General features: G+C 44.9%; 2 protein-coding genes across 2 annotated transcripts in view; both read right to left on the bottom strand.

The window, feature by feature from the left end:
* Positions 1-14,405, bottom strand: part of SPATA18 (spermatogenesis associated 18) — a 28,597-nt gene extending 14,192 nt beyond the window's left edge. The window contains exons 1-4 of the mRNA XM_022567136.3: positions 11,636-14,405; positions 4,356-4,461; positions 4,121-4,236; positions 2,591-2,703 (exon numbers count right to left, since the gene is read on the bottom strand). Coding sequence (XP_022422844.3) covers positions 2,591-2,703; positions 4,121-4,236; positions 4,356-4,461; positions 11,636-11,722 — 422 coding nt within the window. The 5' untranslated portion in view covers positions 11,723-14,405. The remainder of the gene's footprint in view (positions 1-2,590; positions 2,704-4,120; positions 4,237-4,355; positions 4,462-11,635) is intronic.
* Positions 14,406-19,241: 4,836 nt separating this feature from the next.
* LOC149749148 (uncharacterized) lies at positions 19,242-22,070 on the bottom strand. The gene is given in 3 exon segments (XM_089911255.1): positions 19,242-19,938; positions 19,940-20,288; positions 22,037-22,070. Coding segments are annotated over 3 exon segments (1,080 nt in total).
* Between the last annotated feature and the right edge of the window lie 821 nt (positions 22,071-22,891).

Here is a 22,891-nt window from a genome sequence, read left to right as displayed (position 1 = left end):
CATTCCACATTAGGTAGCACCCTGGATTTAGAGACAGGTAGGCAGAGTAGTGGAGGAGAGAGCTGGCTACCATAGAATGTGGGGAACAGCCTCCATCATTTCTGATGCCTTAAAAAATGGAACATGAACCACACGTGGGTTAAAAAACAAAAACAGGGAAAAGCAAAAGGGAAAATCACCTTCCTGTGTGCAACTTTCAAATGGCGGAGGGCAGTGTGTATACAGATAGGGAATGTATACATACAAATGATAAAGCAGGGACTTCCCTGATGGCGCAGTGGTTAAGAATCCGCCTGCCAGTGCAGGGGAGACAGGTTCGAGCCCTGGTCCGGGAAGATCGTACGTGCCGCGGAGCAACTAAGCCTGTGTGCCACAACTACTGAGCCCATGCGCCACTATTGAAGCCTGCATGCCTAGACCCCGTGCTCCTCAACAAGAGAAGCCACCACAATGAAAAGCACGCATACTGCAATGAAGAGTAGCCCCCGCTTGCTGCAACTAGAGAAAGCCTGCATGCAGCAACGAAGACCCAACACAGCCCAAAATAAATAAATTTAATTAATTAAAAAATGATAAAGCAAACAGGACAAGGGGACTGTGAAAGGGTATATGGGTGTTCTTAGTACTATTCTTGCAAATTTTCTGTATTTGAAATTATTTCCAAATAAAAAGCTTTTTTAAAAAAAGCGTGCAGGGCTTCCCTGGTGGCTCAGTGGTTGAGAGTCCTCCTGCCAATGCAGGGGACACGGGTTCGTGCCCCAGTCTGGGAAAATCCCACGTGCTGCGGAGCGGCTGGGCCTGTGAGCCATGGCTGCTGAGCCTGTGTGTCCAGAGCCTGTGCTCCACAACGGGAGAGGTCACAACAGTGAGAGGCCCGCGTACTGCAAAAAAAAAAAAAAAAGCGTGCAATCATCATTTTTGGTCCATGATGGCCCTGATGGGTAACTACACAGCCATAGTGACAAGAGAGGCAGGTAGGAATTCCTGGCTCCTACGGATTCTGACTGAAGACAAGAATCAGCAAAGTCGCGAAGCTTTGCCTCACAACCAGAGGCAAATGGAGGCAGCAGCAGGGGCCAGCGAATGCGTGAGGAAACTTAACCAGATGAGCCACAATTCAGCGCCCATCAGCACAAGACTCCAGTGCCCAGGTAGAACCAAGGCAGCAAGAACCCAGAGGGCAGTACAAGACAAAAAGCCCCTCTCCTCCATCACCAGGAGAGCACGGAAACAGTCCTTCACCCCTAGACGCCTGTCTAAGGAAGGAGGAGGACAATGAGACCCCTTGAAAGGGCAAACACAGCCCCAAACAGAACTTGGAATTAACTGAATATTTACACAAAACGAACTACGATAAACCAGAAAAGAAGTGGCAGATTTAAGGTTCCTTCTTACCCCTCTCCAAATCAGTTGACGTTAGTTGAAATAAGTCATACGAATTCAGAGGAATTAGGCATTTTGCACAGTTCATTTGTAAATTTTGACTGCTGCAGCTGTAAAACTACACACTGACAGTGGTTCCAGTTGGAAAAATGAATGGGAGTGTGTAGAGGTAACCCTGTTACCGTGTGTGTGTGTGAGAAAGGAAAAATGTCTGGAGTAAAATATGCCAAAATGTTAACAGGCATGAACTAACGGTCGATTTTCATCTTTATACTTTTATTTGTTATATGCATTTTGACAAAGGAAATGTGTATTACTTTTATAATCGGACAAAATTAAATCAATCAATAGAGATGTTTTCCTTAGAAGGAAATCTAATCAGAGAACAAGGCAGAATGCCATACCCTATTCCATCACAAGCCTTAACTAGTGACAAAAGAATCCCTTGCCATCCTCTACATGTCAGCCATGGAGCAATGCCGTGATAGGAGAAACACCTTACTGATGGATTTTTATTAGATATGTTAAAAGCAGCTGCATCACATTTGTCTATCTCCCTCAAGTACAACCCAAAGTTTGCAATTTTCTTTGCAGTGATTCCTTGAACTTGCTACCCTGGCTTTGCACACAGCATACATCTGAGATCTGTTACTGCCAGACATTGCTTAACTTTTTAAAAATACATTTTTATATCTAAAAGTTATTCCAAAATCTTGAATGATTCTCAGTTAGGCATGTATAACCCCTAACAGACAGATAGATGCAGGATGCTTCATCTTACTTTTTCTCTCTTTCTCTTAATTTTTCTCTTTACCTGATCTTTCACTCTTTAACCCTTCCTCTTCTGCCTCTTTTCTTATTTTCCTCCCCAAAGTTAGATTTTCATGCAACAATCTTTCTCTTTCATACATATGGACTGATAGTGGGCCTATGGAAAAGGAGGAGCCCCAGGAATGAAGCCAAGGGGACCAGGGTCTTAGGGATCATAATGTAATATAGGAATCCTGTCCCCAAATTCAAAGACACTGCCTCCCAACACATACACACACACACACACACACACACACACACACACACACACACACATCATATGACTTATTTGCAAATGTCTACATTTTACATGAGCCAGTATTCTCCTTTCAAACTTAAAAATTAAGTTAAGAACAAGCAATTCTTTTTGGAAGAAAATAACTTGCATTCCTCTTACTCGTCTTGAACCTGGTTGAGTTGATTACGAGTTGCATTCAAATCAGCATCTAATTGTTGTATGTCCCGATCCCGAGCGCCAAACTCTTTATGTCCGTCCTTATCAAACGTGTCCTGGAATGGTACACAAATCAAAACAGAGTCTGAATACATGAAACTGCATGGGCAGATTGCAAAAACACTACGCTGGAAAAAAGAAGTCAAGTACAAAACGGCACATAATGTATAGTTCCGTCTTCATGAATTTCCCATGCAGGCAAAATTAATGGAGAGTGACAAAAATCAGAAGAGTGGTTGCCCTGAGGGTGGAAGGAGGGGACTGGGAAGTGGCATAAGGGAATGCTCTGAAGTGATGGAAATGTTTTATATCTCGATAGTGGTGTGACTTACAAGAATATATCCATTTGTCAAAATTCACCAACCTATGGTTTTCACTACAGGTAAATGATACCTCAGATTTTTAAAAAAGACAGTGAAATATCATCCTACATCTTTATACCCAAAATAACATCCACAGGGGCTAAAAATCTAAGAGGCATATGAAAATCCCCACATAAAAAATTTGTTTAATAACAACTGATGTCTCCAGAGCCCTTACTACATGTAAGTTGTTTCGCAGGTTTATCACGTTTAACTCTCACAGTGACCCTGTTAGGTCAGCAAAAGCATTGTTTCCATATAACAGATGAGGAAACTGAGACCTAACAGGTTGGACAACCTACCCAGGACCATAGAAGATAGACTAGGATTCTGTCCAGTGATCTCTAAGCAGGAATCCTTTGGCCACTACCTCATAAGGCCCTCTTGCTTAGAACGGCCTGCTCTAAATGGTTCAGTTCTTGAAAGGAATTTATGTAAATCCATATAAACATTTAAAGTCAAGGTTACAAATGTTTTGCCTATCCAGACATAGTGATACCAGCGCCTTAAGCAAAGTATGCCTTCTGTTTCCAGTCTGGTCCTCAACTGTTAAAACACTGCCACTGTCACATGGAAACCACCAGTATCAACCACAAATGATGACACTCATGATCAATCTACCAGAATTGAGTTTTCTTCTTATCTTGGAAGTTTCCAATTAGTTTTATTTTACTCTTTCAGAATACTGAGCTTTCCCCCATCTAATGATCTCTTTCTCTTCTGACTCCGCCCGGTGGTACCCTGTCTGGGTGGCTAACTTGTTGTTTAAAAGTTACTATTTAGTGCCTAGTGTGGGCCCAGCAATGTCCCAGATGCAGATCATCACCAGGACCTTTTCACAGCTGAGGAAGCAGGGGCTTATTGAGTTGCCTGAAGCCATACCACCAGTAAGTAGGCAAGGCTGAGATTTTAATGCCGATCTGTCTTAGGAGGAAGTTTAATTCATTATGCCACGTATTACTGTATATAGAAACTCACCTTTTCGACCCATGTCTCAATTCACTAACTAGAGTTGAGCCCCTCACTAGGTAAAAACCATGTCTTACATATGTTTGAGTCCCCAGAGCCTGATCGGTGCTGAACACCTAGGAGGATCCTTTAGCATCCCTACCTGTAGAGAGGGGACCTTGCTGTCGACAGGTTTTCCTAGGGAAGCGGCAGTAAAGGAGGCCTCCAGCCAAGGCAAAAGGCGTGATTTGATTGTTTCCACACCATCATAATGTCCTCCTAGAAGAATCCACAAATCAGGTCAGTGAGAGAAATCCAACCACAGCAACCCAGCCAGAGAGCACAGAGAAGGGACAAAGAAAAGAAAGCAAAGACGGGGATGCATGGGCCATTCTCACCTTCTTGGGCTGCTGTAGTGAAGATCCCAAAGAGTTGTCCCTGCACTTTGGCGACTTGTTCAATGAGTTCGAGGCAACGATTTAGATTTTGATCACATGAGTTCGTCTGCAAAGCCAGAACAGTAGACATCAGTGCAATTTCCTTATTCTGGGACCCACTGCAGGTGATCAAGCACTTCACTTTACACAGGGCCAGCTGGCTCGGGTGTGCTCCCAGGGCAGAGACTGCTGTGTGCTCACAAAATGCACTTCCCTCTCCTCCTGGGCACCCACTAGACTGCTTTCCCCAGCTTCCCTAGCGGTCAGTGCAGCTGTGCAAACCGGTCCCTGTTAGGGATGGGAAGTAATGTGATTGTCCTGAAAGATTGTCTTCTTCCTCTCTCCCCACGTCTACTAGCCAAATGCAGAGGACCCCAAGGGCATAAGAGATGGTGGAGCCACAGGATTTAGAAGGTTGCTAACTGAACACTTGAATTGAACTGTCACATCACTGAGAAAGTTTTTTGGTGGGCATTAGCCACTGAAACTTGAGGGTTCTTTTTATAGCAATAACCCTGACTCCCTACTCAATGGAACCCTGCAAAAACTTCTTTTAAAAGTAAATAGTCCTGGGCTTCCCTGGTGGCGCAGTGGTTGAGAATCTGCCTGCCGATGCGGGGGACACGGGTTCGTGCCCCGTTCCGGGAAGATCCCACATGCGGCAGAGCGGCTGGGCCCGTGAGCCATGGCCGCTGAGCCTGCGCGTCCGGAGCCTGTGCTCCGCAACGGGAGAGGCCACAACAGTGAGAGGCCCGCGTACCGCAAAAAAAAAAAGTAAATAGTCCTTTTGTAACACAATATAAATCACTGCCCCCTAACTTACCCACTTTACTGGTTCTTACCCTCTACCTAAGTTCAATACGTGCATAAAGGGCACTACTTGCTAACAATAAGAAGGTATTGCTGGTTTGAGGATACAATGGAGAATAAGACCAAAAAGATGGCCCAGGCCATACGGTGAGCCAGACAAGTGGGAGAGAGAGGAGGGTAGACAGTTACCCTGCAGTGGAATGAAGTCTTACTATAGGGATGAGCACAAGGTCTATTCAAGAGCCCATTGTCTTAGAAAGTCAGGGAAGGCTTCCAAGACAAAGTGAAATCTAGGTGAGAAGAAATTAGGCAGACTTGGGGAAAGTCTGTCCCCAGAAAGAAGCAGCTAAGAGGTAGACCTCTCAGCTCTTTTTCTGCTTTTCTCATCTCCTTGGTGACCTTTCACCAATTCCTCGTTAGCCAAACCTCTAACTGATTCTAACTCCAAAGGAATGAACGCAACTACAAGCAACCAATTGTGTGGGTGTAAAAATGCATAGATTTATGTGTGACCTCAAGCCATAATAAGGCACTAGCAGAGGGTACCTTCTGGGTACTATGAATCCCGAGGCAGGAAGTGGGAGCTAGAAACTGGAATGAAGAGGAAAGGTTCAGATGACCTCTAGGTAAAAGTTTACAAGTAAAATGCAGATCTGTGTCAACAAGGGAAATGGTTCAGACAGGCAGTAAGCTCTTGTGGACAGAGGATATGCCTGGCCTGTCCACTGTTGCATTCCCAGCCCTGCATTCTATTGTCTCTCTGTATTCAAACTCAATATGTATTGGGTTGATGAATGAAAATGAGGCGATTCACTCACTGTGGCTTTATTACATCCCCCACAAATGCCAGGCACTGTTAATGCTTTACATACGTAAACTCAGTTAACCCCACTATAGTACTCTAGGAGATTAGGAGGGCCTTTGTCATCATCCCCATTTTCAGATGAGAAAACTGAGACCCAGAGAGGTTAAATAACATGGCCAAGTTTACTTTAGTAAAATGCCGGAACTGAGACCTGGTTTCAGAGCCCATGCTCTTAACTACTAAACTATAGTGACTTTTGGATCATGATTCGTGCCGGGAGAAAGAGGAGAAGGACTGGATGATGTGACAAAGTGTGAATGAGGAGGGCGCTCAGGGAGGCCTCTCTGAGGATGAGACACTGGAGCTAAGTTCCGGATGCAGAACACCAGGGAAAGAGCAGGTCAGGCTGTGGGAACAGCAAGGGCAAAGGCCCAACGGCAGGAAGGAGCCTGGCAAAATTGAACCAGAAGTAGGTACATGTGGCAGAGGACAGGTGGTCAGAGAGGTTGGCAGGACAGATCCTGGAGGGCCCAGGAGGCCTGGTAAGCAGTCCAGATGGAATGGACTTGTTGTAACTGGAAGGAAGCTGCTGGTTTACCTTCCATGCCTGGTTAACGGTACCTGGGGACTAGCTCTGTTGTAGCATTGATTTCTGTTGTAGCCATTTCTTCTTCTGTCTCATCTTTCTATCCCCTTCTCCTTACAAGACTAAGTATTTTTGTTTGGGTTGGGGTTCTTTTGTTTGTTTATTGTTTGGCCTCGCTGCACGGTTTGGGGGATCTTAGTTCCCCGACCAGGGATCGAACCTGGGCCCCCTGTAGTGGAAGTGTGGAATCCTAACCGCTGGACCACCAGGGAATTCCCTGGTTTGGTTTTGACTGAGTTTTTTTTTAAAGACTTTGTCTTTCTCATGTTTGTATCAATCATCACTAGTATCCATAGCAAATCGAAGGGCTCAAAATATTTGATGAATGAGTGAGCAAGTGAGTGACTTAGCATAATATTGACATGATCAGAACATATGGAACCCACAGTCTGAACAGCTCTCTCCATTCCTTCCTCATTGAACCAGCAGCTCCTTGCCCTTGCTGTTTTATTCCTGCACTTACCACAGTGAACTTCAATTCCCCACTTACAGCCATTTGCCCTCTGGCTAGATCATGCCATGTGCTAAGTGGACAGAGAAGGGGCTTGGGAGTCAAGCAGACCTGAGTACCTCAGCTCTGCTACCTGCCACGGTCCTGTGTGATCCTACACAGGTTATTTAACCTCTCTGATCCCATTTCCTATCCAGGAAAATGGGATAAAGCCTTGCAGAGTGTTAAGAGAGGAAGAGTGGAAGATTTGCTTTGATTTTACAAGAATTACTCTGGCAGAAACAGACCAGATAATTTGGATTAGAGAGCGAGTCCTGTGAGATGGTAGTAGCTGTCTGGCTGAGAGATGCTGAGAGCTGTGGCAAAGACAAGGGTCCCCTAAGAGTCCTTCCCAGCCCCCAAATTACATCTGTATCAGGCAAGGTCCCACTGATTCTAGCATTACCTGAGGAGGAAGTCAGGATGTTTGGAAACAGGTAAGAGGTATGAGAGGGAAGATACTGTTTTCAGAGAGTTTAAAGGGTTTGAAGGAGCTTCAGATAGACAAGTCCAGTGAGAGTATGTAACCATTACTGAGCACCTACACTTTGCCAGCCAGGCACTGTGCTAAGAGCTTTAAATACATGTTTAAACGTTTCATTTAATCCTCAAAACAACCCTACAAATTGGACACCATCCATCATCTCGAATTCACTAATGAGGAAGACAAAGCTCTTAAGTAATTTGGAAGACATGGTGGTTCAGCTGGAACCTAAACCCATCCTTGCAGCTTCTGGAACTGGAGCCGAGCTCTCTAACACGAAGCTTTACCAAAAGCCGTTGGAAAGTCATCTGGATCTCAGAAAAGAGGTGAGGGTTAGAGGTGCAGCTTTGGAAGCCTCCAGCAGAGGAAGAATGGAAGCCACGTGCACAGAGGAGGGCCCATCGAGAGGGGAGAGTGGGGAGGGGACTGAGGGCGGGACAGAGGGCAATTTGACTGTTTCAGAAGTGGGCTGAGGAAGAGGGACCAGTGAATGAAAAACAAAGCAAGAGCAGTAAGAAATAAGAGGACAGCCAGAAAGAAGGATGAAGAACGAGGAAGCCAAAGAAGATGGTTTATTCTCTGCTTCACTCATGCATTTACGTTCTCAACAAATCTTTATGGAGGAGGCTACGGTATGCTGGGTGCTAGGGACCCAAGATAGTCTCGTGCCCCCAAGGAATTTATAGTCTCAGATAAACATGTAAATGAATGCAAAATCGAGTACTGCCTGCTATAATAAAGGTAGGTCCAGAATTCAGAGGTGAGGCTCAAAGGAGGAAGTGGTAAGAAGCCAGGAAGATTCAGGAAAGCCTTCACCCGAGGAGCCTTGTGGGCTCCCACTCTTAAAAATTCTAATTGCTCTAGTGTGGGATCTGGGCATTAGAAAGCTTAAAAAGCTTTCTAGATGATTTGTAGGTGTAACCAAGACCACAACGTTAATGGGAAATGATATTGATTTAGTGAGTCTCATCCAGCTCCCCCTAAAAAAATTAATGAAAAAGAAAACAGAGTATATCACAATTACTAAAGAGAAGAATTATTTATGAACCTTTACTTCAGTTATATAAGGGTGTATGTGTGCTATGTCGTGATGTAAAATGCATTCATTTCTATGGGTAAGTTTTAAAAACGCTGTCCCAGGGCATAGGGCTTTACCTGCGTTGAGAATCACTGGTATGGGGAATGAGGAGCCCCTGCAAAACGATCCCCTGTACAGCTGTATAAAAATTGGATTGGAGGGCTTCCCTGGTGGCGCAGTGGTTGAGAGTCCGCCTGCCGATGCAGGGGACATGGGTTCGTGCCCCGGTCTGGGAAGATCCCACATGCCGCAGAGTGGCTGTGCCCGTGAGCTATGGCCGCTGAGCCTGCGCGTCCAGAGCCTGTGCTCCGCAATGGGAGAGGCCACAACAGTGAGAGGCCCGCGTACCGCAAAAAAAAAAAAAAATTCAGTTCCTCAGTTTGCACTTGCCAGAGTTCAAGTGCCCAATGGCCACCATATTGGACAGTGCAGGTATAGGTATAGATATAGATATAGATATAGATACAGAATACGTCTGTCATCATAGAAAGTTCTGTTGGACAGCTTTGCTCTAAGACTGCCAGTATTGCTGGAGTGGTTGAGCAAGGGAGAGGGTAAGAGATGACATCACAGAATTTAAAGGACCACAGTTGTATAGGAGCTTGATGGCCATTGTAGGAACTCTTTTTCTGAGACAGGAACTTTGGAGAGTTTTGCCAGAGGAGTAACCTGATCTGACTTGACATTTAGAAGAATCACTTTGGGTTATTTTTTTAATGATCCAAATAAAAGATGACCAAAGGTGGACAAGGGTGGCAGCAGCAGGGGTGGTGGAAAGTGATCAGGTTCTGCACGAATTTACAACTGGTACCCACAGATTCTGCTGGTGAGAAGAAAGTGGAGTATGTCATGATAAAGACTATTAAGTTAGGAAAGAAGTTGGTGTTTGGGGCATGGGAGAGGCTAGGGTCAGTCTTAGGCTGATTTGACTTTGAGATGACAATAGCACAACTGAATATGTCCAATGTACAGTTGGAGAAGAGAGAGCTCAGATGAGAATAGGACCTGAATATAGATATGAGATGATCAGCATAGGAGTAAGAGATGAAGCAGGAATGGAGGTAGAAGAGAAGATTTCTAAAGTCTGGCCCTTGAAGAACAGTTACAAGAGGGGAGTGGGTGAGGCAAGGAGGCAAATTATTAGAGCCTTAGAAGAATAGGGGTGTCGAGAGTCAAATGTGACAGAGACGCCAAAGAGTTGAGGAGAAATGATGTTGCCCAGGGAATGGCCACAAAATTTGGAAAGCCATTGATCTCTTAGAGTGCAGTCTCTACTATTCATGTGTGTGTGTGTGTGTGTGTGTGTGTGTGTGTGTGTGTTTTAGGGGGGGGTGGGACAGGTGAAGAATCTAGATTAAAATGGTTTCAGTGAGAACAGAGGAATGGGATTCACCAGTGTCAGTGAGAAGGAAAAGTGCAATAAACTTTGGCATTTCTCAGTACTTACAGGTATTTTCAAAGCAATCATTTAATTTGGTCCAGCCACTACTAGTATCATTTGTGTTAAATATTGTCTAGTGACAAACTGAATACACTTTTTAGTATTCCGAGTTAATTTAGACCACAAGCAAGAAAAACATTTTTTCTTGTAAGAGGGAGTTTTAAGAAGGGTGAATACATGTATAGGACTTGTTATTCTCAACCTTCTGAGACTAGGTAACAAGTAGCCACTTTTAAAGGTAGCTGCTAAGGGGAATCCAAGGCTTTGTGCTAGAGGTGAATTTTAGTTTTCCTGCAATCTCGGTGGAGAAGGAATAATCAGTGCTGGTTCTTTAAATGTGCGCGAAGGGGGTAAACCCTAGGAAGGAAGGCTAAGGAGAAAGCTGTAGCTATGCTTTGAACTCCCCTCCTCCCAGGAGCCCTGGTTAGAGGGTGGATAGGAAAGCCCAGGGACTCATGATAGCAACCAGTTGCATTTTTCCTGGTAGAATTTCAGAAACAAGCTGATCTAGACTCAAAACTTTAAGATCTAGAAAGCAACTTTACCTATCATCTAATTCCAGTCTCCCATTTAGCAGGGGAGGTACTGAGACCCAGAGGTTAAATAAGTTGTCCCAAATGGTTCAGCTAGTTCTATGCAGAGCCAGACCTAGAAGCTAGGGGGACTGATTCCGTGTCCCCAGCTCTCTCTGCCTCCCTGTTCTACTTGCTGTGTGAAAATAGGACTCCCCTTTTTAAGACAGACCAACCGAAGCAAAATTCAGCACTGGAGTTCTACTCTCTGGGTGGTGGAGATTAACTGGAGCTGGAGTGGGGGTGGGGACTGAGGAGATTTGAAGAACCCTTCTGGGTTTGATGAGAGAATATGGGCTTACACATGCCTTGGCAACAGGCCTTCTGAAATCTGCCCTGGTGTTGAAACTGTGCCTTACTTGCCATGCTGACCAGAACACAAGTGAAACCCGCAACATTAACAACTGCCCGTTTCACTGATTTCTGGGTACTAACTCCTGGGTGTATTTTTATAAAAATCCATTCTGATACAACCACAAGTTATCCCCAGGGTGGGAGACTTGAGGAAAGGCAAGAGGAGGGATGTAGTAAAAAATAATAATAATAATTCGAGTCGGGGGTATGAGGGTAGACTGCTGGCGGAGGGGATAGGTGGGAGACTGGCAGGCTTGACCAGACCCCGGCGGCTCGCAGGGCTTTCGCGTTGCTAGGGCCGCCAGCGTCCTCGGCTACCGCTGGGTAAAATGCGTGCTCTCTTCCCAGACTCCGAGTCCCGCGCTCCGCACGGAGAAAGGGGAACCTGCACTTTCCTTCCTTCCCGGCGATGCGGGTCCGATCCTGGGCCCCAGTTAGGCATCACAACCGCGGGACTTGGCAAAGCGGCCACCGGAGACCAGTCCTAAGAAGCCCCCGCCGAGGGTCGTGCGAGGAACTAGAGGGAGGGGCGAGCCCCGGGGGTCTCCCACCCTGACTCACGTTGTACTGCCTCAGCCAGGACTCTAGCTGGTCCTGCATCGATCTTAAAGATTCGTTGGAGACCAGTTTCCTCAGGTTATCTGCCATTGCTCGCTTTTCCGCTCGGCCCCGCTCTGGGAGATGGACTCGTGGACCGCGGGGCGATGTGGCGGGAAAAGTGTTATCTTCTGGAGGGGCTCAGAGCGCGGCTGGTGTTTCCATCCTCCCTCTCCGGTCGGACTGGGCAGGGTTCGGGAAGCCGGGGGGAGGTGCCCTGGGCCACAGCCGCCGCACCTCATCCGCCGCCCCGCGCGGTCTCCAGGCTCGCCTGCGGCTGCCCGGAGCCCCGGCCAGAACACCCGGGTGATTGTGAAACAAACCTTGACGTGAGCGCGCGGCTGTTAGGTACGCGCGCCGCCCAGCCCCAGCCGCGCCCTTCGCCCGCCTGCAGCCCCGGCGCCCTCCCTCCGACCCCGGGGGTCCCGGGCACCCCGCGCGATGCCCCCGTTCCTCCCGCTGCTGGTGGTGCTGCTGGTGGTCGAAAGCGAGGGTGCCCAAAGCCAGTGAGACTCCGGATTGGGCCGGGGGCTGGAAGATGCTAAGACTACGGACGGCGACTGCCCTACCTCCTGATGGGCTGAGACGCGCCCGCAGTGTAGTATGGGAGGCAGCTGGAGGCCTCTTGTCTAGAAAAGCAAAGGTCGTTTCTCCCTAGACGTCTTTGGTTAGGCTCTGAAGAAAGTACCTGTTTGGGTCCTTCCTTTATTCTTTCATTTCTCAAGGCTTTAATTCTTCATTTGTTAACACCTAGGGTTTTGTGGGTGCCCACGTAAATAGATGTTAGCTCCAGGATGTTCACAAATTAATCAGGTTTAAACAAGATTTGGTCTATTTTTAGAATCACTAACACTCTAAAGCTTCATTTAATTATGAATTCTCTAATTGAGACTTTGTTCAAGTTCAGGGCCGGTCTGGCGCTATTTCAAAAGGGTGTATTACGCCACAGTGATAGTTTGAACTACTTAAGAAATGAAACCATTTCAACCATCATTAAGCACTTTAGAACCCTTACTTTCTATGCCATCAAATGATGTGCAGATTGCAAATCATCCTTATCTATTCATTAAAACACTGTGGGTGGAGCAGGGCCTCAGCTAGCTAGTTTAATTCAGTTCCTTTTCTTCAGGTATATGAGAATATATGAACATTGCACATGTCCACCTACCGTAAAATTCAGAATTTTTGCCCCCTCCTTTTTTCCTCTTAATTACAATGGTTTTAATGTCCTCTAATAAAAATGAAAGGCTCATTTCTGGAGCCTATGTTCTTACTATCTTCTATAGACCACAAAATAAGAACTATAAAAGTTCTCATCACAAGAAAAAAAAAAACCAAAACTTGTAACTATGTGTGGTGATGGATGTTAATTAGATTTATTGTGGTGATCATTTCACAGAATATACAAATATTGAATCGTACATAATGTATTATTTTGATTATATCTCTACAAAAAGAGAAAAACTAAGGAATATAAAAAGAACACACATTATTTTATCATGGTGCAATAACAATTACTAAACTAAAAAAAACACTATTCATTAGAGACTTTCTTCCTTTAAAAAATTATAAAGAAGGAGGAAGGGAATGGAGAAGAATCTCATAGATTTCTTAATTTAGGGCCAGTAACTGCACATTTTAATAGGCAATTGGAATCTTTGAACAGTCGGATTTACTTATTAATAAAAACCAAGTTGGAATATTTGCTTATATCAGATTGTGTTAAATCCCCTTCCTTGCTATGGACACTTTAATTAACTGCTCATCCTTGTTTATATCATCTTACAATAGTTCTTACTTCACAGGAATATTACAGACTAAATAAGATCATTCATGTGAAGTATACTTAGCACAGTGCTTGGCATATATTATAGCAAGTGCTTCCTAAATGCTATGATCACTATTACGACGAATGTAGATCACAGTATTATATTAAACAGAGAAAACTAGGTTGGAAACAATGTAAATCAATGATAGGGTAATGACTGAGCAAATCATTCAATGAAATTTTCACACTAGAAATCTTGTTATTGAAGAATATCTAGTATCTAGGAATTCTTACTATATAATGTTAAGTGAAAAAAGCCAGACACTAAATTATATATATTGTGTTACATTATACAACATGAAACCAAGCATGACTATGGATGATTTTAATTTGTTCCTTTATAGTTTTCTGATTTTCCAAATTTCTACCATGAACAAAAACAGCTTTTACGAAAACTTACTCAGAAACAAAGTTACCCAAAAACTTTACCACCTTCAGAAAAACGTTAGTCAAAATATCAATATTTAAGCCAACTCAAAACAGAATATGCTTTGACCAAATGTTCATATTACTAATTTAATAGACTTATAGAGTCTTAGGCTAAAATGGGTCTTTGAAATCACTTTACAATATGCTACCTGATGTTATTTATCTCTACAATACTGGAGCCCCACAGCTAGATTCAAGACCCTTCAGGCCTCCAGTCATTTCATACACTTCTTGGTTTCTGTAGAATTCTGGAGTATGGTTGCCCATAGCAGGAACTTGATGCTTACTAACAACAAGCATAGTTCTTAAGGACTCAAAACAAAGGAAATGCATACTTATTCATTATTTATTCCCCCAAAACTTCCAAAAGAGGATCTGAGATGGCTTACAGTAAAAGGCTTGTGGAAAATATCATTGTTAGATTTAGAAATTTTTTTTTTTTTTTTTGTGGTACGCGGGCCTCTCACTGTTGTTGCCTCTCCCGTTGCAGAGCACAGGCTCCGGACGTGCAGGCTCAGTGGCCACGGCTCATGGGCCCAGCTGCTCCGCGGCATGTGGGATCTTCCTGGACCGGGGCACGAACCCGTGTCCCCTGCATAGGCAGGTGGACTCTCAACCACTGCGCCACCAGGGAAGCCCCCTAGAAATTTTTTTAATGGAAAAAATATGCCCCCAATTTAAGCTTATGTACTAAGATTGAGCCTTATTTTACATTTATTTCTGGGCTTTGTAGCAGTCAAGGAAAAAGGAAAATGGGTGGTATGATTAGTACTATTTGATTTTAAAAGTATACATACTGGGCTTCCCTGGCGGCGCAGTGGTTGAGAGTCCGCCTGCCGATACAGTGGACACGGGTTCGTTTCCCGGTCTGGGAGGATCCCGCATGCCGCGGAGCGGCTGGGCCTGTGGGCCATGGCCGCTGAGCTTGCGCGTCCGGAGCCTGTGCTCCGCAACGGGAAGAGGCCGCAACAGTGAGAGGCCCGCATACCGCAAAAACAAAACAACAACAACAAAAAAAACAAAACAAAAAGTATACATACTAATTTTTTGAATGAAAACACATTTTTTCTGGTACCAGTTCTAAAATATGTTTATTCTTTTCCAAAGAGTATAGAACAACATAGATGAATTAAGATGTCCTTAATAACCGCTCCCCCCTTTTTTTAGAAAATATAGAAACAATCCTAATTTGATTGTTTCTTGCAGTCACCTTTGATCAATGCTAAGGGGGTAACACTAGAACACATGCCATCAAAGAGAGGGCCAAGCAATTGACACCCCATTTCTTAGCTCTCTGGTGATGTTACTTGATACAAGCTTAGAATTTCCATACGTGTAGGAATAAGTGGATATCCTCATAAGTGCCCTTAATGATGATCCCCTCCTCAGAGCTTTTTATGGGTGTAGGATGGTAATCAGTTTAAGAGAGAGCTAGAATCTGGAATGCAAACAGTCGATGTTGCTGATTAAAGAAGAATCCATATGCTTCAAACTACAAGTATGCACTCAACAAGTTTGAGATTCTGCTTTAAAAGCCTATTTTAGCCTGTGCTCCGCATCAGGAGAGGCCACAACAGTGAGAGGCCCGCGTGCCGCAAAAAAAAAAAAAAAAAAAGTGCAACTCTAGTGAACCCCCTTGTTTATTTCCTGGAGGTTAGGTATATTAGTTATTCCAGAAAGTCTGCAGATTAAGTTGTATGCAAGAAAGAGGCTCAACTTTTGCTGATTGGCTAATGCTCTCAGAATCAAGGCTTGACCTCAACTGAACTGTGAACCAAAAACTGAAACAAAGGGCAAGATTTGCTCAATCCGAACCATAACCAATATGTTAAAAGAAAAAAAAAAGGAAAAATAGCATTAAAGAATGTGAGAACTGTAAGAGGTCTTAGAGCTCATCTAGTCCATGTTTTTCATTATATAGAATGGAAAAAACATGAGGTTCAGAATGATTAAAGACTTATGTAAAGTCGTGAGAAGCCACTAACTGGCAGAGTGTGAGATAAAGCAAGAGTATCCATGTTCCAAGTTCATTGTTCTTTCAACTTCTCCATGTTACCTGATAGTGTACCAAAAAGAAAGATTTGATTTTCATCTTTTCTTCCCAAATAATTGCCTACTTGATAATATCCTAAAATAATCGAATTGGAACAAAATTTAGAGCATCAAAAGATTCTCCGAATAGTACCCTTACTTAACTGATATTTTCTTTCATATATACACATAAAATAGACTTTTATTTATTTCTTTTTTAATTTTTTTTTTTTTGCGGTATGCAGGCCTCTCACTGTTGTGGCCTCTCCCGTTGTGGAGCACAGGCTCCGGACGCGCAGGCTCAGCGGCCACGGCTCACGGGCCCAGCCGCTCCGCGGCATGTGGGATCTTCCCGGACCGAAGCACGAACCCGTGTCCCCTGCATCGGCAGGCGGACTCTCAACCACTGCACCACCAGGGAAGCCCTAGTTGCACTTTTAATTAATTTAAATCCAGCTCAAACTGACAAAATCTTCCTAACTCCTCCAACCCCACAAAGCTCATTACTCTCTTCTTTATACTTTCTCTCTCTAACTTTAGACATGTTGATACTGTTAAAGTTATCATACTAGGGCAAGAAACATCCCTTGAGCTGAGTTTTAGTGGACAAGCTGAAGAATATCTAGATAAAAAAGAGAAATATGCACATATGCAAAGGCACAGAGACATGAAGAACTTGGTATGTTCAGACAAATACTTGGGAACTGCAGATACTGCACATGGCAGGAGCGAAGGATGAGTTTGTGGAAGGGGCAGGAAAGGAGGCTAAAAAGAGGTAGACAGGAACCAAAAAGTAAAGGACTATATATATATATACACACACACATATATATATATATATATATATATATAACCATAAAGAGTTTGACTTTTATCATGGAAGGTATTGTAGGGTTTTAAGCACCACAGTGAGGAGAGACATGATCAGGTTTGTACTGTAGAAGGATCACACTAGAAATAGTATAGAATGACTTTTGAGGTTTCTGACAGGATGGTCGTGTCATTCACTGAGAGAACACAGGAAAAGTAGATTGGGGGGAAGTTTTTGAGTTTAATTTTTGGATGGTTTCCTAAGGGCTGCCATAACAAATGATCACAAACTTGGTGGCTTCAAACAACAGAAACTGATTCTCTCACAGTTCTGAAAGTTAGAAGTTAGCAGGGTTGGTTCCTTCTGGAGCCTCTAAGGGAGAATCTGTCTCAGGCTGCTCTCCTAGTTTTTGGTGACAAGTCTTGGCATCCCTTGCCTTGTAGACACATGGCTCCAATCTCTGCCTCTGTCTTCACATCATCTTCTCCCATGTGTGTGTCTCTGTCCTCACCTCTTCTTATAAGGACATCAGTCATTACATTTACAGCCTACTCTAAATCCAGAGTGATCGCATCGTGAGATCCTTAACTTTATTACATCTGCAAAGACCCTATTCCCAAAAAATGTCACATTCGCAGGTACTGGAAATTAGCACTTGGATATATCTTTTGCGGGGGGAACACTATTTAACCCGCTGTAATGTGAATGAATGGATAATGGTCTCTATGTTCTGACTAGTACTCTAGCCTTGCGGAGCTCTGCTTTGCACTTCTAAATGCTAATAATATGTAACAGGCAAAAGGAAGTGCAGAATTAAAGGTTATGTGATATGGTAGAAAAAGCAAACACTTTAGTCAAGTGGACTTAGGTTCAATCCTGGCTCTTTAGTAGTTGAAAGCTGTGTTTAACCTCTACGAGCCTTGATTTCTTCATTTGTAAAATGGGGATAACATGACCTATCTCGTAAGAGTGCTGGGAGAATTGGACTTAAAGTATTATTTCAGGAAAAAAAAAGCTTGAAGATAATGCATTTGGGACTGACCTACATCAAAGTTGTGGTCTTATGAGTGAATTTAAAGACTATACAGGAATTGGCATCAAGGAGAGTAGTGAGGTGTCCTTTCACAGAGCTGGAGATCAGCAAGGAGGAATCCAAGAGAAGGTAATTTTTTTTTCAGATAGCCTAAGGGGAATTTGGCATTAGGAAAATCAGGTATCTCACCACCTAAGTGCGAGAGAGGTTGGCAAAATCAAGGCAGGGCTGCTGGTCTTAGAAACTGGGGTATCAGGCATATTTCTAAGACATTTATTAAGTTTCCTTACTGTGTTAGGCATTGGAGATAAAAGAGTGAGTGAGATACGGGCGTTCCAGATAGAGCTCCCCGTTTTTTAGATGAAATTAGACAGGTTAACAAAATAGAATACAATGCAATCTAAAGTGCGTGTAGAAGACCAGGAGCAGAGTTAAGGGACGGACCAGCTAAAACTGCACATATGCCTGGGAAGGCTTTAAAGAGAATGCGACATTTGAATGGATTTTTGGAGGACGTATAAGAGTGTGCTTGCCAGGAAAAAAGAGAAGGATTTTCCAAGCAGAGGGAAAAAGGGCAAAGCATAGGAAGTAAGGACTACAGGACCAGAATTGGAGAAAAGAAATAAGGATCAGTCAAAAGCCCTGTTATCTGAATGGATAATTGGGACCACAGTCAAGGCTATTCAAAGAGACTTACTGCTGACTCCCAAAGCATTGGGCTATAACTTATAGTCTTCGTGCCTAAGATGAGGTTTGTCCTAGAGATCCAGGCAGGAGTGAGCCTAGAGATGCAAATCAATTGGTTCCAGCATTTGGGAAAGGATAGGCAGAGACTGATGACCAGGTAGGTACTGACATTAGCCAAAACCAGAGGAGAGAAGGGAAAAGATTATGAGGGACTTACCACTTGAGAGAGTGTCTAACTTAAACTTCACGGCAATCCTCCGAAGTAGGCAGAGAGCGAAACAACGGCTCCAGTCATCGAAAAGCAAAACTGACCTAGTTCCCAGAGAAAGGAAAACTTGGCCAGTAGGTAGGTCTCTTTGGTGCTTCCTGCTGAGTTAGGCAGGCCTAGGGCCCAAAGGTGCTTAGGAGAACTGGTTTCGGCTACCTGAGGAACAGTTCTTGGAACGGTTCTTGCACCTTGAATGCCACTGTCTTCTTTTTTTTTTTTTTTTAAATACGAGGATTATTGGATTATATTGACTCGACTGGGAACAAGGAATGTGTACTCGAGTTACTTGTGTGTCGAGTGGCTTCCTGGTGTGCAGTAAATATCTGTTAAATCGGGTTCCCCAGGAGATACATCGACACTATCTCCAACCCACCTCCAATACTACAGAGAAAAGCATCAGACTTCACAGGCCCTCCAGAGCTAAGAAGCATCCCTGAAGTGATTGTATGTCCTCTTAAGGGGTCTCGGTTTTCAAGATTTTCGCTACCTAATCGGCAACTTGTTAACTTTTGCCACATTATCACCACCTCGTCCACGCGTACTCTCCTCTCTCCAGGGAGATCCGGCCCGTGCAGCAAGGAGGACTCGGGATGGCACCAGCCCCTCGTGATGGGGAAAGGAGGGCAAAGGGAGAGGCGTCTTCCGTATTTTGACGGCGCCCTTTCGGAGGAATCCAGAGGCAGCCCGAGGTCGCGAGCAATCCCGGCGCGTGGGAAAACGCGCCCGAAGGCCACCGCCTGGGCGCCGGGCCCCCGCGGCCGCCGCGGGCTCTGAACCTCCCTGCCGGGGCGGGGCGAGGTCGGAGGTGGGGAGGGGCGGTGAGGGGCTGGGCGCCCCTCCCGCCCCTCCCGCCCCTCCTGGGCGCAGGCGCAGGCGCGCGGGGTGTGGCGGCGGCGGGGGGGGCGGTGGCAGCTGCGGCGGCGGCGGTGGCCAGCGCTGGAAGATGGCGGCATCGGCGGCGGCGGCGGCAGCGGCTGCAGCTGCTGCGGCGGTGGCGGCAGCCGAGCAGGTCTGTGAGCCCCGCCGCGGCCGGGCGCTGGAGGGCCAGCGGAGGCCGGGGTGCTGCCGGCGGGGCCCGCCTAGGGCCGGCGGGGATGACTCCGCGGGGTGGGGCGGGGCGGGAGGAGCTGTCCGCAGTCCGAGATGCTGGCAAAGGCCGGGCGGGACCCCAGGCAGGGGCCCCGGGGCGGAGAAGGGGGAGCCGGCCCTGGCCCTCGGCCTGGCCTGGCTGTCCGTCGGCGAGGTGAGGAGGGGTCGCTGTCCTGAGGGCCCGGGAGGCGGCCGTGGCAGCCGGGAGCCTGGGCCAGGTCGTGCCGGGGACATGCCCTGCTCGGTGGCCAGCGAAGATGCAGGCAAAAATAACCCCAGCCAGCGATCCAAGAGCCTCCCCTGACACCAGCCAAGAAACACTCAGCTGTTGCCTGCGTGTCAGCTTGCAGCCCCTTCGTGTGTGCCATCCCCATATGCTGACATCCACGTTTCTCCTCCCGCTTTGGTTTTTGGAGACAGTCACCAATATAAAACTGTCTCCTATCCAGTTGGTTTAAAATCATTTTTTAAAATGCTTTATCAAGTATTTCCTGATCTGCATTGTAAACGGGTAACTTAGAATAATAGTTTAAAAGGCTATTTTCTTACAAAAAGCAAGCTATGCATAGGCACACATGCACACACACATATATACATACCTGTAGTTACTAGGGTGATTTGTTATAATAAATATAATTTTGATAGCCACTTTTTCCCCTTAACTGTTATTTCCTTTTAAAAAGAAACTGTGGTATGATAGTTTCTTTGGGAAAGTCTCATTCTTCAATACTGCTGAAAAAATACACAAGTCAAGTAGCCAACATTCTGTTTCCAGAACTGGAAAGATTTTCTTAGGCAATTAACAGCTTTTAGAGACATAGTAGATATCACTGGAACAGTCATTCTGAGGGACATAAAAAATAAAAGACATGACATCTGCCTTCAAAGCTTAAAGTCAAACTGACAGATAAATGCAGAAAAATCAGCTAAATATGGTAGGCAAGCTACAGGTCCTAACAATAAAATAAAATCTAAAGGAATGAGTGAAATTGAAAGGAGACAAAGCTTCTTGAATTTGTTGAGATTAAAATTGTCCCTTGGCTTTCCTCCTGATTTATCAGTGCCCATTTTAGATGGTTCTTTTTTCATCTGCATCACCTGTTAATGCTCTCGAAGTTACACTGAACTTCTTTTCTTGCTTTACACCTGCACTGGGCAATCTGATCCGTTCCTCAATCTCTACTTCAGAGTTAGGCGTTTATGTCTCCAGCCTGAACTTAACTGAATTTTCCACAGGCACCCCAAACTCAAAAATGTTGGATTGGATCATATGCACTATTAAAAGGGTTACAGCCATCCATTCAACTTGGCTCACCTCGCCACAAATTTGGGAGCAGGGCGGGCTCAAGGGAACTCAGAAGGGACCCACATTTGGTTTAATGCTCTGCTGTCCCAAGCTTGATATTTGAACAAAGGGCCTCACATTTTCTTTTTGCTCTGGACCCCACAAATTATGTAGCGGGTCCTACTTGGGAGTCATCTTAGATGCCTCTAAGTCACACTCACACCCAGTCAATCATCAGGTCCTTTCGGTTCTACCTCTTAAGGCTTCTCCCCAGTCTTCTCTTCATCTGCAGCGCCAAAGCTCAGTCAAGCCTTCATTTGGACTGTTAGAGAAACCTGTTGTTGAAATCTCCATCTCGAAACTCTTCTCTTCCAGTTCATCTCTTTTTGGTTTGATTTTGCTATAATGCAGATCTGATTATATCACTGACCTATTTGAAATCTTCAGTAGTTCCCCATTGCCTTCAGGATAAAATTCATCATTCTAGATGTGATACTTACATCCACTAGTTTTCTAGCCCCTAACCACATCTCGCCTCAAGTTTTGTCCCATTCCTATACTCATCCTCTTCACCATCCACATAAATCGACCAAAATTAGTTTGCAGAGATGACTTATACTCAAAGTTCCCATGCTGTTCGCTCCGCCTGGGATGCCTTTCTCTGTACTTTGCTTGGCTAACTCCTGTTTGGCCTTCAAGATTCAACTGAAGCCCCAACTTTTCTTAAAAACCTTCAACTGATGCCCCTGCTTGCTAAGTCGAGTGGCATTCCTCTTATGCACTCTTTCAGTATTGTGTGCATTGCTGTACGACAGCACTTGCCATGTTGAACTGCAATTGCTAGTGACCCTGTCTATCTACTTTGCTGGCCTATAAGTAAGTTTGTTGAGGGTAGCCGCTCTACCTTGCTCATCTTGGTAGTCTGGAGCCTCTGACATATAGTAACTCCAATAAATGGTAAGTGCACCAAATGAACATGAAGTGGCAGAGAAAATTAAAGAGTGCATCTCAGGAGGGTAAGTTTTGCCCTGGCTGTCTGTTATGTAGACCTATATTCAAACTCTGGCTAAGATTTTTAAATTGCCCACCTGTCAGCACTGTCGTAAACCCATACTGTGTCTGTGAACATTAGAAGCAAGCACGCTTCCCCTAAGATATTTTACTGCTTTCGGCTGTCAAAATGCATGTTCAACTCTAAAATGTTTGAGTGTCAATGCACCCTCATAGCTGTTGTACCCCATGCAGATATACAACCTACACAACTGTATTTGGCAACTTGTTTTGTGTTAAATCTGTTGAGTAGATTGAATTATCTTCTACAGAGCCTTTCTTACCGCTTTGTAGAATTTTAAAATTTTTGTCTGCCGCATTACTCACAATGATTATTCCTGTCTTTTTCCATTTTCCATAAGCCCTCAACCAGCCTGCTACCCCTGCCACCACAATAAGATTCCAGCTGCCCTCTCTACTCTTTCTTGGCAGATGACCTTCCCTATTACATCCCCAGGGAAAAGAAGAATTTTTTTTTTTTTTTCTCTTCTTGGTGTGAACCATTTCAATGAGGTGGGAACCCACCCTTTAAGACTGGTTTCTCCTGTACTATCACTTTTCTTTCCTATCTCCTGAAAGATCTTATTTCCCTCATTATTCTGCCCTACTCTGAGACCTTTGACCTTTGCCCTTCTTGGCATCTTTCCCTCTGCCATCAAACATACAAGTCTTCCTGCAAATTGTTGTGAGGAGAGGATGAAGAGATACT

Source organism: Delphinapterus leucas, chromosome 5 (assembly GCF_059928025.1).
Source record: "Delphinapterus leucas isolate spDelLeu-1000000601 "Yukka" chromosome 5, BTC_Dleu_Yukka2, whole genome shotgun sequence".
Lineage (NCBI taxonomy): Eukaryota > Metazoa > Chordata > Mammalia > Artiodactyla > Monodontidae > Delphinapterus > Delphinapterus leucas.
This window is presented reverse-complemented; position numbering and strand designations above follow the sequence as displayed.